We start from the raw sequence: 19,268 nt of genomic DNA on the forward strand, positions 1-19,268 counted from the left end.
GCATTATCTTTAATTGCTTATCAACCCCCCAAACATTGATTAAACTCTTTGTTTAGAGACAACCACTATCCTTGAGAGATGATTTGAGCCCAACCACTAACTGTGCTAGTAAAAGTGGAGTTCGATATTAAGTTGACATCATAGTGTGCCACACAACGACACATATATACACACATAAACTCCTTAGTGTAGATGACCTCTAGGGGTAGGGGGGGCATCCTCACTTTGGCAGAGGATCCCTAGTTTGACCATCCTGTCTCCTAAACAACCTTAGCTAACAATACAATCCTCTGCGAAGCCTTCTAACTACCGTAAGACATCAAAAGCCAACATCCCAAAACCTTCTAATTGCCCTCACCTACCCCTAAAGCACTCTAGCTCTTTTCATGAGCCAGTTTAATGGCTTCCATTTCTCCCCTCCACTAATTCTTTCTAAAGGTCATCGTGTATTATATTTCTCATCAATCAATCTGACCTCTGGTGGCGCTGGGAGCATCACAGTGAACTAAAAATTTTGATGTATGATTAAATGTAAAATTAGTTTTTCTGTGAATTAATGATTATGTATTAAGTGTAAAAATGGAGTTCGATATTAAGTTGACATCGTAGTGTGATCCCTAGTTTGACCATCTTGTCTCTTAAACAACCTTAGCTAACAATACAATCCTCTGCGAAACCTTCTAACTACCCTAAGGCATCAAAGCCAACATCCCAAAACCTTCTGACTACCCTCACCTACCCCTAAAGCACTCTAACTCTTTTCATGAGCTAGTTTAATGGCTTCCATTTCTCCCCTCCACTAATTCTTTCTGAAGATCATCGTGTATTATATTCATCATGAATCCGACCTCTGTTGGCGTTGGGAGCATCATAGTGAACTAAAAATTTTAATGTATGATTAAGTGTAAAATTAATTTTTCTGTGAACTAATGATTGTGTCAAGCGAAGTGGGTTATTTGATAAGTACGAAGTCCTAGTGAAACTAGGCAAGTGCAAAATTTCAGTTGGGAATTAGACAGTTGGTTAAACCTTGGTTGGGAACCAAGCAAAAAAGACCTAGTTAGGAGAATTAAGCAGAGCAAGTACAAGCAGAGTCAGCTAGGAGCTGAAATCTTGGCAGAGCAAGTCCAAGCAGAGTTAGATGGGAGTTGAAGTCAAATGGGAGTTGCAGTCTTGGTAGAGCAAGTCTAAGCTGAATCAACTGGGAGCTGTGGCTTGGCAAATTAAATAGATCTATCAAGTGCAGAGAAGTAAGGTTCAACGGTTCTAAGCAACTGGGAGGGAGTCGAGGAGACTAGCTGGGAGATAATATTCGACTATTGGATTTGAGGTGTACCAAGCGACTGGAGCGAGGAACTGGCGACTATAGCATCCAGGCGACCTTGGAGGATCGGACACTTGACATGAGAAGCAAAGTTTAAGTGGGTCATGAAGAATCAGACATTTGGTGCTAACGGAAGTCCTGACAGCTCAAGGTTGATTGGATGCTATGTAATGAAAAATTTCGGTAGGTCCATGTTGATCAGATGCTGAGCAAAGGAAGTCCTGGTAGGTCGAGGTCAATCGGATACCATGCAAAATTAGAATTCAACCTTGTTAAGGCTGAAACATGAGTATTAGTTGATTGATTGGGTGAATTGATCGATCGATAGATTCAAAATTTGAAATTGGGGTTTGATGTGTTTTTAAGATTTGCTACAGTAATTAGGGATTCTATTACAGTAACTAAGGTTGTTGCAGTAGCTAGGGTTCACAACATATCCTAAACCTTAAAAGATAGGATTGCTACAATAATTAGGATTTGCTACAGTAACTTTTGGGTTTATTGCAGTGACCGTGTTTAGGATTTTCCTACTAGTACTTTTGCTATAATAACAATCGACTGATGAGTTTATGCAATCGATTGATGACACTTTAATAGCAAACAAAAGCTTTCCGAATTGTTTACCCAGTTTGACTGATGACTTCCAATTAATTGGTGATATTGAACAATCTATTGTGAAGGTAAAAAAGAGTCATTCTACAGGTTTAAATGGTCGGATTCGACGACAATTGATTGATGAGTTCTAGCAATCAATTACTAGACGGATTTGAGGCCAAAAGCAATCCTATAAAAAGGTTTTCATGAAGATTTGAAGGTGTCGATTGTTGAGGGTTTGGAGCCGAAGTGTTGCTGTATTTTCTACCATCAAGAGGCAATCCAAGGCGATAAAGAAGTATCCAAAGTAAAGTTTTCATTTGTAAAATTTGTTTTATTTTGATTTCATTTATATTTTTATATTTGATTATATTGCTTGTGCTTGTTGCAAGAAATAGGTTGTAAGAGGTTTATCCACCTTCGAAAGATATTTGAGAAAGAGAAAGTTAGTGGTGATAGTCTGCTGGGTATAACCATCAATTTGGGTTGAGCTTGCTGAGTTGGCTCGCCCCGCTAAGCAATTTAGGCCGGTTCGGTTGAAATTTTATCAACCCATTTTAAGATAGGTTGACCTAGGCACGTGGGTTGGCTCGCGGTGAGCTTGGATTGGCCCGCGTGTTGAGAAAGTTTATTAATTTATTTTAAAATTTAAAATTAAAGTATAAAATTCAATGAATTAGTGGACTTGATCCATCTAAATTACAATTCAAGTTTAAAAATTTCAACTTGATAAATGTCATTGGGTTGATCCACCTAAAGTGATAAATGCCATTGGGTGTAAATGTGTTTTCAAGATGAAAATTGACATGGAAGGGAATGTGCATACCTCTAAAGGGTGATCGATTACTAAAGGATTCAAGCAAATTCATGGTATAGATTATAATGAAATTTTTTTATCAATTGCGATGCTTAAATTCATTCGGATCATACTTGCTATTGCAGTTTATCATAATTATGACAGATGGATGTCAAAACTACATTCTTTAATAGAAATTTACTCAAGAATGTGTACATGACACAATCTAAAGGTTTTGTTGATCCAAAGAATGCTAGAAAGGTATGTCAGTTGCAAAGTTTATTTATGGATTAAAGCAAGCTTTTAGAATCTGAAATATTTGATTTGATGATGCAATCAGCTTTTAGAAGCTGGAATCTTTGATTTGATGATGCAATTAAAGAGTTTGATTTCATTAAAAATGAAGATAAACTTTATGTCTACAACAGAATTAGTGGGAGTACAATTATCTTTCTTATTTTGTATATTTTGTATATAGACGACATACTTCTCATTGAAAATGATGCCCCTGTCCTATAGTTTGTAAATATTTGGCTTGAAAATTATTTCTCAATGAAAAATTTAATTGAAGCAGCCAACATTTTAGGCATTAAGATCTATAAAGATAGATCTTAGAGATTGCTTAGTTTGAGTCAGAGTACATATATTAACAAAGTGCTTAATCATTTTGTCATACAGAATTCTAAGAGAGGATGCTTGCTAATGTTACATGATGTGAGCCTTTCTAAGACTCAATGCCCCTCTACTAAAGAGGAAATGAATCATATGAATAAGATTTTTAATGCATCTGCTATTGAGTCTATCATGTATGTTATGTTATAAACTTGTCTTGATATCTCATATGCATTAAGTATGATAAGCATGTAGCAATCAGATCCAGATGAAAGTCTGATGCGCTCTCGCAAGAGTACGAATGTCGTCAAGTAATAAAAGATATCAAACCACAAGAACCGTGAAATTTAATCAGTAAATTTTACATAAAAAGAGTTGTGAAATCACGATTCAAGATTTGGTGATAGGGGAAGAGTGAGAGAAGTCAAGTACCTAAACCTCAACCAAAGAGAAAATCAACTAAATGATAGGATTTGGGAAACGATCCTAGGATTTCGAATTCCTCGAGATTATGGTTGATGATTATGAATTCCTTACCATTCGTCAATGATTATACTAATGTAGAGATTCTAACCAAGATATCCAATCAGACCTCGTTAGGACCTTTCGGAATAATCATGACTTCTCTAATGTTACGATTGCTAATCCGAGATGATACCTAGATAACCTGATTCTATAGCTCTTCCGTTGTCACCGAGCATTCCAGTAATATTACTGATATCCTACTCTCTGTCACCGAATACTCAATTAAGGATTTCTTCCTAGCAATCAATAACCGTTAGTTATCTCTCATGAGAATTCATTATAGTCTAAGAATCTCTTCGAAAAGTTCGATTAAAAGTTCACCTTCTGTCACAAGGCATCCCAGTCATACGATCCTAAGATTTCCATTAAACTATAACTCATCCTCATCCATATGAAATCAAGCCATCACAAACATATCATCAAATAAGTACAAGACACAAATCCATATAACAAAGCATAATCAAATCCTTGAACATGACAAATAGCAAATCCATAAATACAATCATCCATTTACATCTCGATTCCTCCTACATCCTAGAATTTAGAGGTCTATTCCATGACGGAGGAAATACAATACAAGGAAGAGGTAAAGTAGTTCATCTTGCTCCTAAATCTAGAAGAGAAAAAGGATAAAACACTTATCAATGGGTATGGTCTTCCTTATCTTGCAGTCTCCTCGTCGATGGTGGGTGGAAACGGCGGAGCAGTCCTCAATGGATGGATGGATCATTGAAATCTTCTCCAGATAGTGGCATGGTGTTCTTAATTCAGCTCCAAGAGATCTCCTCCATTTTTAGGGCTGAAATGAGAAATATTTATATGCCCCTGACGCCACATGGCTGTGCCTCATTGCACGACCCTGGAAGCACGCCCCCCATCTTCCGTCACACAGCCGTGCCTATTAGGCACGACCTTGAGCTGGTCTCCTTCTGGAAATTAGGCACGACCCTTACATGGATCTTCTCTGGAAGTGAGACACAGTCGTGCCTTGTAGGCACGACCCTAAGCTGGTTTAACCTGGAAAAGTGGGGCATAACTGTGCCATATAGGCACGGCTCCAGCTGGTAGATCTTCTGGTTTAAGGACACGGCCGTGCCTTATAGGCATGACCCGTGTGTTGATCAGCTATGCTGATGAAGCACGATCGTGCTTGGTGGCACGACCTGGAGCAGCTGGTCTTATGTAGGGTTGGCACGGTCATGTCTCAGGGACACGACTGCTGGCTTGGCTCTAATGGATGAGGTGCGGTCGTGCCTTGTAGGCACGACCTTGTCTTGTTCTTTCTCCGTTTTATCTTATTTTGCTCCAAATTTCATCCTGCAAATACACAAACACGAGAGCAGACCTCCGAACTAGGAAATGGAGAAAATATGCTTAATGCACAAATAAAGGATGTGACAAACACAGAATAACATTATGAAATGCATAAAGATGTACAATAAAAGTAGTAAGAATGTATGTATACCCTATGCACATCAAAGTCATCAAACGACAGTTAAGAATATTCTTAAGTACTTGAAAAGAATTAAAGATTATTTCTTGATATATGGAGATGATAAGGAGCTCGTTGTAAATGATTACAGTGATGCAATCTTTCAAACTAACAAGGATAATTCAATATCATAGTTAGGATATGTGTTTTGTTTCAATGGTGGTGTTATGAGCTAGAAGAATTCAAAACAAGACACAATTGCTGATTCTACTATAGAGGCTAAGAATATCGCCGCTTCTAATGCAGTATCACCGCTTCTAATGCAGTAAAAGAGGTTATTTGGATCAAAAAGTTTATTACATAACTTAGTGTAATTCCTAGCATAGCTAACCTAATGGACCTCTATTATGATAATAACGAGGCTATTGCACAGGCTAAGGAACCCATGTCTCATTAGCGATCCAAACGTATATTTCGACGATTCCATCTCATTTAAAAGATTATCGATGTAGAAGATGTGAAGATATGCAATGTATTGATAGATAACAATATTGCGGGCCCACTGACCAAGATTTTGGCACAGTGGAAGCAAGATGGTCACACTAGGTCACTAAGTATTAGATATTTCAATGATTGACTCTAGTGCTAGTGAGAGATTATTAGTATTAGCATTCAGTGCCAATCATGAGATGATTGATTTGGGACTTGTGTACCATATTTTAATAAAAGATAACATTTTATATTTATTTTAAAATCTGTGTAAATTTGAATAAATATAACAATTCCTAGAGTGGTTGGTTCAGTTCTATAACATATAAATTATTTGAATTGATCATGAAATACTATAGACACTATTCTTAATTATCCCTAATCAAGTACTAATATACAAAAGCAATATTAGTGCATTAAGTTATGGATATGAGATATTAAATTAATACATGTGTATATATTAAGGAATATATACTGGATGACAATATTACAGATCCACTGATCAAGACTTTGTCACAAAGGAAACATGATGATCACATTAGATCACTAGTATTAGATACTTCAGTGATTGACTCTAGTGCTAGTGAGAGATTGTTAGTGTCAGTTCTAAGAGTCAATCATGAGATGTTTGATTTGGGAATTTCATATTATATTTTAATAAAAGGTAACATTTTATGATTATTATATTTACTTTAAAATCTGTGTAAATTTGAATAAATATAATATTATCATAGTTCGGTTGTATAGTATATCAATTATTTGAATTGATTGTGAGATATTATAGACACTACTCTTAATTATCCCTAATCAAATACTAATATACAAGAGCAATATATTAGTACATTAAGACTAGCATATAAATTAACTAATAACTTAATCTCACAAATCATGGATATAAAATATCAAATTAACACATTAGTATATATTAGAGAATATGTACTGGATGATCCGTCATGAGAATGTTTCACGGATTGTTATATGAGTATTGTAAATATTTTCATCGTGACTATTAGTATAAACAGTCCTCTGACCTGAAGTCACTACGGTTCCCTACATAATGAGTGTTGGGTTTCTATATGCGTAATTTAAAATTTTGATTTCATAAATTATGGCAACAGAAGAGTAATAAATAATTTTATCACTAATTATGACAAAAATCCATCTAAAGAAATACACACATGCAAACATAATCGTAAATAAGATATAAACAATTTCATACCTTTTGAATGACGTAGAACGGAAACGACATCAACTAGCAACCTTCAATAAGGTTGCCTCTATTTGTATCTACGACGAGACCTCCTCGAGATGATGTCTCCACTTTGATATTAGTCGAAAGACTTCCATATGCATTTCTGGCAAACATATAAATGACTTGTGAGTCAATCAAAACTTTAATCATAAACAATGCTCTCACTGAAAAAGTGGCCATTGTTACTAGATAGTGCAGACCCAGATTTTCCTACATTTTTTCCCCTTTTGTTATAGTATGAGATATCCTTTCCAAAAAACATATGAATTTTACAAGATTTGTAGGATGTCTTGTGGTTGCTAACTTTTAGCTTTAATCTCAAAATGCCAGATTTCCTGTCAAAGACAGAGTATGTTTTAACTGTCATTTAGTATTGCTCTAGAAATTAATATATCATTCCAATCACAAAAATATAAAAGTTAGGAAACTACAGTCACGTTTTTGTAAAATATTTTGTTGCAAATATTTTTGACCACATTTCATCATTTATCAGAGGATTTTAGCTAAGGAGACACAGCTCCACTTGGCTAAAAAAGAACTTAACCACTACGAGGAACAAATTAACAATGCTGAAACAACTAGGATCCAAGCACTTGCTGAACTAGAAAGACTGAAAAGAACTGTCGAGGAACTGACCAACAAGCTAAATGCAATAAATGAATCAAAAGAATCAGCACTGAAGGCTACTGAAGCTGCAAAAATTCAGACCAAGAAACTTGAAGATGTGTATTCAGTTGAGAATATTGGCAATGATGGTAACTGGGAACAGGAATTTGACAATGCGAGAGAGCAGTATGCAGTTGCCATTACAGAACTTGATGCAGCAAAACAAGAACTTAGAAGGATCAAGAAAGAATTTGAGACATCAATGGAGGCAAAAGTCACAGCCCTTCAGCAAGAAGCTGAAGCAAAGAAGTTTTTAGATGTCAACAAGGACAAGGTTCTTCAACTTATTAAGGACCTTTCAGCTGCTCAGGAATCACTCATGCAAGTGAAGCTTGCTACAGATCAAGCTCAACGAGAAGAGTTAAAGATTCGAGCTGAGAAAGATGCTGCCAGACAGTCCTACAAACAAGCTCTAGAAGAAGCTCAAAAGAAATTGGCATGTTTAAAGAGTGAATTCAATCCTGAAGATAAAAAGAACCTTGAAGTCAAGCTAGCTGAGACTGATGCTGCGATTGCAGCTGTACAGAAGGAATTGGAAGATGCCCGAACATCAGATTTGGAGTTGGTGATGACTGTAACTGCTGAGCTTGACGGTGCTAAAGATATGCTTCAGAAATTTGCTGAAGAAGAGAATTCACTCAGATGTTTGGTGGAGTCACTGAAGATTGAGTTGGAAGCCGTCCGCAATGAGCATGCAGATCTAAAGAAAAAAGATGCAGAAACTGAATCTGCTGTCAGTAACCTTCACCTCAAACTTCAGAAATGCAAAGCTGAGCTTGAGGCAGCCATGGTTGCAGAATCAAAAGCTACTACAGCATCTGATGATTTGGTGTCCGCTCTTCAGCAGCTATCATCTGAATCTCAGAATGCGCTTGAGGAAGCGGAGGAAATGAAGAAGAGTGCTGAGGAGCTAAGGGTTGAAGCTGAGATAGCCCGAATGTCCTTGGATGAAGCAGAAAAGAAGTTGCAGGTTGCATTGAAGGATGCTGAAGAAGCAAAAGCAGCAGAGACAACAGCCCTTGACCTGATCAAAGATCTATCTGAGAAAACAACTGTTGCTCGGGCATCAACTTCAGACTCTGGATCTAACATATCAATCTCAAAAGAAGAGTATGCATCTTTAACCCGAAAAGTGGAAGAGTCTGAGAAACTGACGGAGATGAAGGTTGCTGCTGCAATGGCCCAGGCGGATGCCGTACGAGCCAGTGAGAATGAGGCAATTAAGAAACTTGAGGTAGTTAGGAAGGAAATGGAGGACATGGAAACCGCTACAGTGGAGGCTGCTGAAGAGGGCAGAAATGGCTGAGGCTGCAAAAAGGGCTGTTGAGGGAGAGCTAAGGAGGTGGCGCGAAAAAGAGCAGAAAAGGATCACCGAGACTACCTCAAGGATTCTGTCTGAGACACAGATGTCAACAGAGACATTGCCGCCAAAACCCTTGGTTCACAGTTCAAATATAGTAGAGAAGGCTGAAGAGAATCATAAGGTTATGCGACCATCGACTTCCAAAAAGTCACTTCTGCCAAACTTCAGTGGCATATTTAATAGGAAGAAGGGCCATTTCGACAGCGGATCTCCATCTCGTCTACCAGGAGAAGCTTGTATGATCCTCGTACCGATACCTCGGCTTGTATAATATGATAGTCTACTTGTTAGAGCTTTTGTTAAATGTATAATTTGTTTCTCTTTTGCCATTGCTAAGTGTTGTGAGAAGCTTAGTGCTGTTGGAGTTCTGTCTCTGACTATACTGGATTTTGAAGTAGTCCTTGTACTCCAAAGTGATGGTTGGCACTCTTTCTGGATAATTGTTTTACATCAACTAATATTGAACAATACAGTCGACTCGATCCAAGTCGAGTCGAGCCGATTAGCTTCGCGGAGTGCTTCGATTGAGTAGATTGTGGATAGTGTGGCTCTAGTCGGATTGATTCGAGCAGTGGTATTGAGGACTCATGGGTAAGATAGACTGCATTTTGGTTGCCATGCCTTGAAGGATATTTTGAGCAGAGAGGTGCTGAACTAGAAAATTGCTTAAGTTAAGGGGCCTTTTAGAGAAATTTATCATTAAGTTCAGCAAAATGTGGAATTTGTCATTTCAGCGGTCTCACATGATCAGTCCCACGATCCTTTGTGAGGAGATAAATTGAGAAGTTACAGTTGACTACGACAGGAGGATATTACCTCAGCTTCGTCGAGATTCGATTCTTGCCTACGTTAGTAATTCTGTTCCATCATAATTATCTCAATTATGCTCCGGGATAAAAATTTACAATTAACAAGGATGAGTTTTAAAGACGATGGTTTATCGAAATTCTTTTCATAATTTAATGGTTTTATATTGGAGTATTTTTTTAAAAAATTAATAAAAATAAAAGGCATTCTTTTATTTTTATTTTACAAATATGGAGTAAAATTAAAATAATTTATTATACGCCCGTGGAATTTGAATTATTGACAATGTTGGGCCATGACCGTGAATCTTTATGCTTCTCAAATTTATCTGATAACTTGACTGATCTATGAGGTCTACTTGGATTAATACAAAAAAGATAAAAATTAAAATGGTATTTTTTCCCCAAATTATCAAAGAAGTATCCCATTTTAATTTTTTTATGGAAAAAGTATCTCATCCCTGGTAAAATAACATAACTATCCTCTAGTACTGTCTTCATTATTAACCTGTCTATATCTCCTATTTAAATCCTGAACTAGTTTGATGCGTTATAATAATCATAAAATTCTAATTGTTACAACTACTATATAATTGTAGCAGTTATAATTTCATAATTAACATAATATAAAAAAATTTATAACTAAAACTATTTAAAATATTTTAAAAAGATTTAAATGATATTTTTTGAATCTAAATTAAATCGATGGTACCCGGTAATCAATTATAAATCTATGAAAGAATTTTAATTTGATATATTATAAATTTGATAGTTTAATCCACAATAAAAATTATAGTTTTTTAAAATTTAAAATTTAATATTCAAATTGAAACGGCTATCAAATCGTAATAAAATTATATCAGTGTATTTTTTTCAAAATTAATAAAAATAAAAATTATTTTTTATTTTCAAATATGGAGTAAAATTAAAATAATTTATTATAAATAAAAAAAATCAAAATTGTATTGGGGAAAGGGTAGATCAGAGAGTTGATTGAGGAGCAGCCGCGAAGCCCTCCAAAATTGTTCGATCGGAACGACGGAGAAAGAAAAGAAAGAAGAAGACGACGAATCCGTTCCCTGGTGTGATCCTTTCCTCGTTGCCATGGAGATGTATGTTTTTTTTTCTTATTCCTTCCTTCTTTTTCTTCTCTTCAGCTTTGGGGGTCGACGACTAGCGCTTTTGACGACCGGCTCGTCGATTAGCTGCAGAAAAATTCAATTTTTTGGGGCAGTGTGGTTGGTATTGAGATGGGGTATTTGAGGAAATGGTTTGCCTCTCCGATCAAGTTTAGGGAAGGAATGCCTTTTTTTGGCTCTCGGAGGAACCAGACTGCTGTTATATTGCAGAGATATTTCGCGAGCAGCAGTTGCCCTCCGCCAGGGTATTCCCTTTCTGAAGTCTTGCAACAATTTGGCACGGGAATCACAGCTATGCCGGGTTGGTTAGCCAGAACAAAGTGTGAAACGGGAAGTCTGCTAATGGCCTTGAAAATCCGCCTAAACAGTCGTCGTAGATTTTCAAATTCTCCAGGGGAAGAGCAGCCTTCGCGCAGGAACTGGTTGGCACGAGTTTGGGTTGAAGAGAGGCGAAGAGCGAAAGTGTGGTATGGAGGAGTAAAGAGACAGTCCGCTTCAAATGCTCAAGATGGTGCCACTTTGCTTTATACTTTCGCTTCTCAGCTTCCTTTTCTCAAGTCATTTCCTTTTCAACTCCCATTTTTCAAGTCAATTATAAGAGAACCAGATCTGGGCGACCAAGATTCTGTTATTAACAAAACCATGCATCAGCCAAAAATCAGTCAATATGATGGTGATTTTCTGCCCCCAAGTTCCCCAGAGGAGGTGAGTGATAAAAAAAATGCACAAATTCTGTCTCCCCAATATAGTTGGTGATAATGCTTCGCCTATCATCTTTCTTATAGAAGATTGATGCACATCATGGAAGTCTATTTCCCTGTACTATGGTTTTTATGGATGATCATCATATTTCTTTTTCTAACTTGAGATAGCATTTTGTTAATTTCTTACCTCATAAGTAGTTTGACACAACACAGCGGACGAACAAAGACATTCATGACTGTGTTATAGTTAATTTTCTTTTAGCATTTAGGAATATCTCATGCTCTTTTTAGACTTTCCTATATCATAAATTATTATATCAAATATTTTTGTTATTTTAATGGATTAGGAGAATGAGTAGTATTGACAGGAAAAAAAGTTATTGGCCAGTATACCACTTGATCAAATCATAAGCAAAGATACATTACCAAAGAGCTTGACATGCCACTTGTATAAGAAAACTGCAGAGTTGCAAGGTCTCCAGGAAAAGATTATTCCCCAAAAAACAACTGTGTTGACGGACAAATTCTGAGTATATTTCATTAGGAAACTTAATTAGAGCTGAGGATTCTGCTACATATATGGGATTGAGCTTACCTAACCACCTCTTGAGTTTACTTGCAGGGCGAATATAAACTTTTTCGACGTCGAAGAATCCTTTCTGTACTAACATCTAGCTGTATTAATAAGTGATTTTTTGGTATATTATTTATTTACTTGACATCAATTGTACATAAACTCTATCTGAATGTGTTTTCATACCATATAGCTTTGAGTGACAACTGTTCTGTTGAAGATGCTATGAGTTCTCTCCCAGCTTTCAAGCTTAGCTCTTGATAATTTGTTGTCATTTCCCCCCATGTTTTGTAGGTCAAACTTGCACCACTTCTTTCCAGAGACAATTTGGTTATAATTAGAGACATAGAATGGGCAAATATCATGTTCGCATTTGAACAGGTAACTAGAGCAAAGTGTGCATGTGTCTATGTTGTTCAATTTTGTCATGCTTGTGACTTATGTATAACATTAAATAGGATCTTATGAAATTTGTCATCATGCTCTCTATATCGTGATCAGTTGAGAATTGCAATTGCAATTGCGAATGAAATGGATGCCAAAAGATCAAAATTATGGTAACTACATTTGATGACTCCACATACATGGAAAACAAAATTATGCAATGTATTGGCTTTCAGAATAAAATGCATGTTGTAATTGAAGTGCAAGCTCGAGTGAAAAAGATGTTGTGTTGGAGTTATAAACTAGATATTTGACTCTTGATACAACCTAGTGCATGGAATCCAGAATAGTCTTGTGTCATTCATGTTTTATTGGATATACAGCTATGATTCATCATCCCACTCTATTTGATGGCAAAACATTCATTCTGGGGCATCCAAATCAGATGGCTCACTAACAAGTCCATGGATCTGGCCCAACCAAGGAATGACATTGATAGTGTCTGAGATTCTCAATTAGCTATCATTTATAAGGACTATTTTTGACATTTTTTCTTCCTTTGAAATTAAGATCCTTATTGGTGTATCTTCTTGTGTTGCAGGAGAGCCGTTATGTAGTCATGGATGTTTGTCATCCTCAGTCAGTATGTAAAGAGTTTATTTTTACTTTGAGAACCAAACCTAGTAATCTTTGTTTTACTTTATGCAATTTTTTGTTTATTAATCATTTTGTTTTCCTCAGCCTGTGGCTTTCATTCGAGAGAGAAGTAATGTTATTTTTAGGCAGGTATGCAGTCTTGAATTCAGTAGTTTCATTTTGGTGATGCCTGTATGGTCTTGAATTCAGTAGTTTCATTTTGGTGACGCCTGTATGGTCTTGAATTCAGTTGTTTCATTTTGATGATGCCTGTATGCTGAAGTGGTTTCTTTGCTGCTCACATCTGTTGTTTACATATTAACTTGTTGCACCACTTCATACTTCAGAAAGCATCATTCATTAGGAATGAGTTTTTTTTTCTATTTGTGTTTATTTAACTGTTCACAGACAAGTTTTGTACTTTCTTTAATTCGTCTGTGAACTCATTGTTTATATTACTGTGCACAGACAATTTTTTGTACTTTCTTGAATTCTTCTGTGAACTCATTAGCTATAAGGACCAGTGAATAGTTTGGTGTATTTGTTTAATGATCAGGTGAAAGAATTAGGAAGAAGTTTTTCTAAAGTTTACATGGGTTGGTTAAAATTATATCGTGTTTTTAACAATTTGATCTTTAACATCAACTTATTATTTATTTAAGCATTAGGTTTAAAATGTTTAACAATCACATTTTGTTATCTAGTAACAGTTTGAATAGAATTGATTGAATAGGCTAATGGGTACTCAGAATTCAGAACATCACTACGAGAAAAGGTGATGCAAATTAGGAATTGATTTGAATTTTAAATTTTAAATTGTTATTGAATTTTGGTGTCAAAAGGATTGGTATGTTTTAGTTTGGTGATTTGGCTTGGCATCAGGCAAAGGTGTCTGATGGAGGCAAACAATCTAGAGGTGGCACGCTTCATGGTTGCTAGAAACAGTTAGCTGTCATTACAGATCTGGTTGGCTAATCTTGGTTGATATTCCATTGTTGGACAAGCTGTGGGTTATATCTTTAGCATTCTACTTTAGAAGGCTTCTAGTTGTTGAATCATTGGTCGGAGAGCTTCAGTTATTACACTCGACACATTCTTGCTTACACAAGTTGTGGTTTATATTATTTGCATGCTACTTGAGAAGGCTTTGAGCTATTGACTTGAGGAATTCACCCCATAATTGAGTTTGATGTCAATTATTAGGTGCTTATCTGGAATTGAGTTGACTGTCATTGATGTGCAGGAATGAGATCATTGAATGAGTCCCCTGTCAATTTTCCCATCAGTCTCCTCATAGTCCCTGCTTTCTTCTACCTATATTTCCTGTGAGCTCATTGGGCAGGGAGAAAATTTTCCAATATCAAATATTTAGTTTTTGCATGATAAAAATTATATATGCCTTTTTAATTATACTGTGAAATTCTTAATATAAAGATGCATACCCCTACATCCATTACATAACCGTTACATCTATTTTGCCCATTGAGGTCACTTTGGGCTTATGCTGTCTAGTCCCAAGCACTTTACCATCATCTGGTGTCAATACCTGGAATAGGTTGTATAATAGTATTCCTCTCATATTAGTCAATGCATTTATGGAGAGCTTGAAATTGGGTGTTGCACCAATTCTCTTTCTTGTTGAAAGGCTTGTACTAGCCATACAGGATATCATCCTAGTGTATTTTATGTTCACTATTTTTCCATAAGTTAGTTTACATGGATCTTGTTTGATTTTTTTGTTTTTGTCGATTATTTTACTTTTCTTTGGTATTTGGATACTGGTCAGATTTATTATAGTGTTTTAACTTGCCTTGAAGCTACTTCGTGGGAGGCGCCCATTCGTCGCCTATATGTTTGATGCCATGGGCAACGAAGTATTTAGGGTATGAAATTACTACACTACTAAAAATATCAAGAAGTCCTATTTTTTTAAAAGTTTATTGGAATGAACTTCCACACTGCATTCACTGCATTTACTTTGTTTAGGTTCATAGGCCCTTTTGGTGGATAAACAGCACCATATATGCAGAAGTAGACGGTAAGGTACATAATTTATGTTCAATGTAATGTAGCCTGTAAATGATCCCCATCATGGTTGGTAGAATCACACATAGTTGAGTAGCTCCAGTTTCTTTCTGTTATAGGAAATTGGCGTAGTTCACAGACGTTGGCATCTTTGGCGGAGAATTTATGATTTGTACTTGGGGTAACATTTCAGATTATTTACTTTTTGTATTTTGATGTTCTTGGTATTTCATTTCTTTTCTTTTCCACAGGGAACTCAACTATATGGGCCCAAATGAAAATGATATGTTAATTAGAAATATTTCTTTCTGGATAATTATTGGTGCATCGTGTAAACATACAGTACTATCCTCGGGATCATTAACTCTGTTGCTCAATTACTCAGAACTCGAGATAGGCGATCAAACACATGCACAAGGTGTTAATGACAATATTAAGGAGTTAAGGTGTTGTAATTCCCTAACAATCAGCTACCTAACTTAATAGCCTACGTGATGTAAATTTGGGAGGCATACATGATGATGATCGAAATTATAGTCGATGCTGGGAAACCTAATAGCCAAAAGGTCTTGCCTGATTAAGAATTGTATATTTGTGGTATATCAGGATCAATAGGAGTATCTGGTTGGCTGGGGGATCTGATGACATTATAAAATAATTTGAACAAAGATTATAAGAACAAAAGAACTATTATAGGAAAATATGTATTGACTGGTATTTACTGTTCAGATCAAGAATTTTTGTTGGAAGATCATATCAGCGCTGCTGAACATCCATATCATGTGTTTTCTTTGTTGCATTTAAGTTTCCTCCTGGTGCCAAGTGTTCCCTACAACATGTAATGTGAAAATTATTCACAAAAAACAAAATGATATGAATTCAACCAAATGTTTAAATATTATCCTGTAACAGGTATTAATTTTCTAAAAGAGAAATGCTTAGAATAATCAAATATATGAATTTAACCAAATGTTTAAATATTATCCTGTAACATTCTGATGGTAGATGCAGTTATGGGGATGCTGTAACAGATAGATTATAGACAAATTGAATGGTGTACAAAATAGGATTTTACTGTTTTTAGGATTCAAAGTCATCTCGAATCATGTTTTTCATCATTTTATGAAATTTGATGAACATAGTACTCAATTATTCTTGTTATTTCGAACATCTAGAAACAAGCAATTTGCTGTTGTTGAAAACCCTGGTTTCTGGAATTGGACATTTACGCTAAAGGATGAAAATGGCAATGTGCTGGCTCAAATTGATCGTAACTGGAGAGGTATTGGTCTAGAGGTAATCTTCACTCGATGTGTTATATACAAAGAAATTAGAGGTATCTTCATTTGATGTGTTATCCATGAAGAGATTATCTTCCTACTATTTTGCTATTGGCTTCTCTAATAGATCTTTATCCTGAGAAAGTGCAGGAGGGAGGAAGTGAAATTTTCATTTTCCTTAAACATTATCGTCCTCCAATGTCAAATTTAGCAGAATATTAGGATCTCCATATTTGCAGACATATATAACATTGTGATTGAGTCCTACGTAACTAGATGGTCTTTTGTATCTCTTCTCCCCCTATTTTCAAACTGTGGACTTGCAAATAATTTATCTTATTCTTTTGCAGCTTTTCACAGATGCTGGCCAGTATGTGATACGATTTGGGGATGCTAATTCACTTCCTCATGCTGAACTTGATAGTGTTAGTGCAGCTATTTTGCTTGCATATCTACGAATTCCATGTTATGTCACTTATGTTTTCTCTTTTCAGATTCAAGAGTTTAAAGTTGCTCGTCCACTGTCTCTTTCTGAACGAGCTGTCACTGTTGCTCTTGCTATTTCTCTGGATAATGACTACTTCTCCACCTATGGAGGCTGGTATGCCAATTGCCTCAGTTGTCTTTTAATTACTAAAGAATCCGGAGTCTTGCTTTGAAAATTCACAAGTTATTTTTTAATGTGGGTTTTACTGGATTGGTTTGACAAATCATAACTAACAAATGAAAGTTGTTTTGCAAACTTGGTAAAAGTTGGAAAAATTGTTTCAGAAAACATAACTAGCTGAGAAAAAAACTGAGTTGCCGGCCCTACGCACACTGCCCCTGCTCAATGGGTGCCTGCGTTGCTGTGCAATCCAGGCAGGATTAATCCTTGCTGTCTTAATGTGGATGGCTGGGATTAATCCCTCACGGGTCCTGTGGCGGTGCAGACCTCCTTCAGGCAGGAGCAGTGTTCGGGGGGCTTGCATGCTAGTCGTGTCCTGACTAGCTAGTGACTGTCTTGGCTGTTTTGCGTAAGTCTGAGACCAACTTCCAACTTCACCACCTACCTTTGCAATTTTAACTAGAATAAAATGCATATATCAGTAAATTCAAAATAAAATGAAGTTGAAAAAATGAAGAGCCTGACTCCAGATTCGGCGCAAGTTGAGATGCCAACTTTACTTAGCAATGTAAAAATATGTATACAATCTTTTTTAGAGGCTTCTTGCTGAGTGCTTTCAGATGTCCATTTGTAGAAAGAGCCTGAAAGATCTGAAGGTCTATCAAACTTGGGGATATGTGGTAAAGGATGAAGGCGAAATCATGATACTAATATAGTTCCCAAAATATCATTCGCAAGTGAGATTCATAATTGATTACCTGGAGTAGAAAAGTTATTATACCAACTCTAAAGTTCCGCACCAAGAAAGTGTGACTCGAATTGGTCAAAGTTGAATACAATTCCAAAACATCTCCAGTCTTCCAGGGATCTTTAAACTTCCAATTTAACTCTTATATCACCCTTGATTCATGAATGGGTTTGCTAGCCTGGAGGCCTTCTTGGATATTCCTGATTAAAAATTGGTATGTAGATGGTCTAAACAAATTACTCAATTACTTGGAATTACTTGATTTCGCAGACCCATATATGCTTGCGAAGTCAGTGAAGTTTGATGAAGGTAATAACTCACATACCCAAATACTTGGTTGTCAGTTGATTTATAGTTAGCTAATATCAAATTTTTTTTGACATGCCAAGTATTTAGCTGCTTGATTCTACTGTAACAGCATACAGATTCTCAATGAGTAGGAAAAAACATTTCTTTCTTGTGAAGTGGACAATTAAAATCTTCACCTTCTATGGTGAGGGTGTACTCTGATAGTTGGGAAATCTCTGTTTCAATTTTAATGTCGGTCAATACTTCATGATTTTCTTTAAATAATGATCATCCTTTTCTTCTCCAGTGCTATAGCCTGCAAACACTTGGTTTAAACCCTAAATACAGCAGTTTGTGGATAATTAAGTAGAAAACTCCTCACTTTTCCTACTAACAGGGCCATAACTCCATTGGAGCTAGCAAGGAACACCAGTATCATGAGCTTGATTCAACCTTTTGCTGAAGTGACTAATCATCTGTTAATTCAGTTAATTTTTTTGTTGTTTGTTCCAAAATTGTCAATAACCATGCACAACTGCATCCAATATCTTCTTTCTAGTGCATCATCATCTTAGATTCTCAGTCAAACGTAGTTTCTGCTTTCCTTATTTTGGGTTACAGTTCAATCTAGTTTCCTCCATGAACTTATGCTGTCACATTTTCATCTACCTCATTCAAACAAGCTTAATATGCCTGGTAAACTCAAATTTTCGGTTTCTGTTTGGATTTGCTGATCTTCTGGGTCGCCGAAAGCCCAGGTTACCGTTCGATGATCGTCATGTTGTCGACGACTAACGAACGTGCTACTCCTTGCAGGGGACTCCCCTTTCTCGTTGCCGGCGAATAGGAAATCAAATCTTGCAGACTCTGGTTCATGTTTGGGGAGCTGAAAGTATGAACTCCTGCTCTCAAAACAATTTACTTTGTCTTCTCAAAAGCTTTGGTTTTATATCTGTCTGAAACAGATCAGTGTATTTGAAGCTGTTCTGTTGGGTTCAACTACATGATAATAAACACACTGAGT

General features: G+C 36.3%; 1 protein-coding gene and 1 pseudogene across 1 annotated transcript; both read left to right on the top strand.

The window, feature by feature from the left end:
* The first annotated feature begins 2,930 nt into the window (after positions 1–2,930).
* On the top strand, positions 2,931–9,522 carry LOC141829849 (WEB family protein At5g55860-like; annotated as a pseudogene).
* A 1,344-nt stretch (positions 9,523–10,866) lies between these two features.
* Positions 10,867–19,268, top strand: LOC141830153 (altered inheritance rate of mitochondria protein 25-like). Its single transcript, XM_074717637.1, has 12 exons — positions 10,867–10,941; positions 11,017–11,703; positions 12,571–12,657; positions 13,262–13,303; positions 13,402–13,446; positions 15,114–15,179; positions 15,283–15,339; positions 15,441–15,502; positions 16,497–16,617; positions 16,952–17,026; positions 17,096–17,202; positions 19,061–19,268. Exons 2-12 carry the CDS (start codon positions 11,110–11,112, stop codon positions 19,089–19,091), a joined length of 1,287 nt encoding a protein of 428 aa, XP_074573738.1. The 5' UTR covers positions 10,867–10,941; positions 11,017–11,109; the 3' UTR covers positions 19,092–19,268.

This window comes from Curcuma longa, chromosome 5 (genome assembly GCF_044706935.1).
Source record: "Curcuma longa cultivar G26 ecotype Majalengka, Jawa Barat chromosome 5, ITB_CL_G26_1.1, whole genome shotgun sequence".
Lineage (NCBI taxonomy): Eukaryota > Viridiplantae > Streptophyta > Magnoliopsida > Zingiberales > Zingiberaceae > Curcuma > Curcuma longa.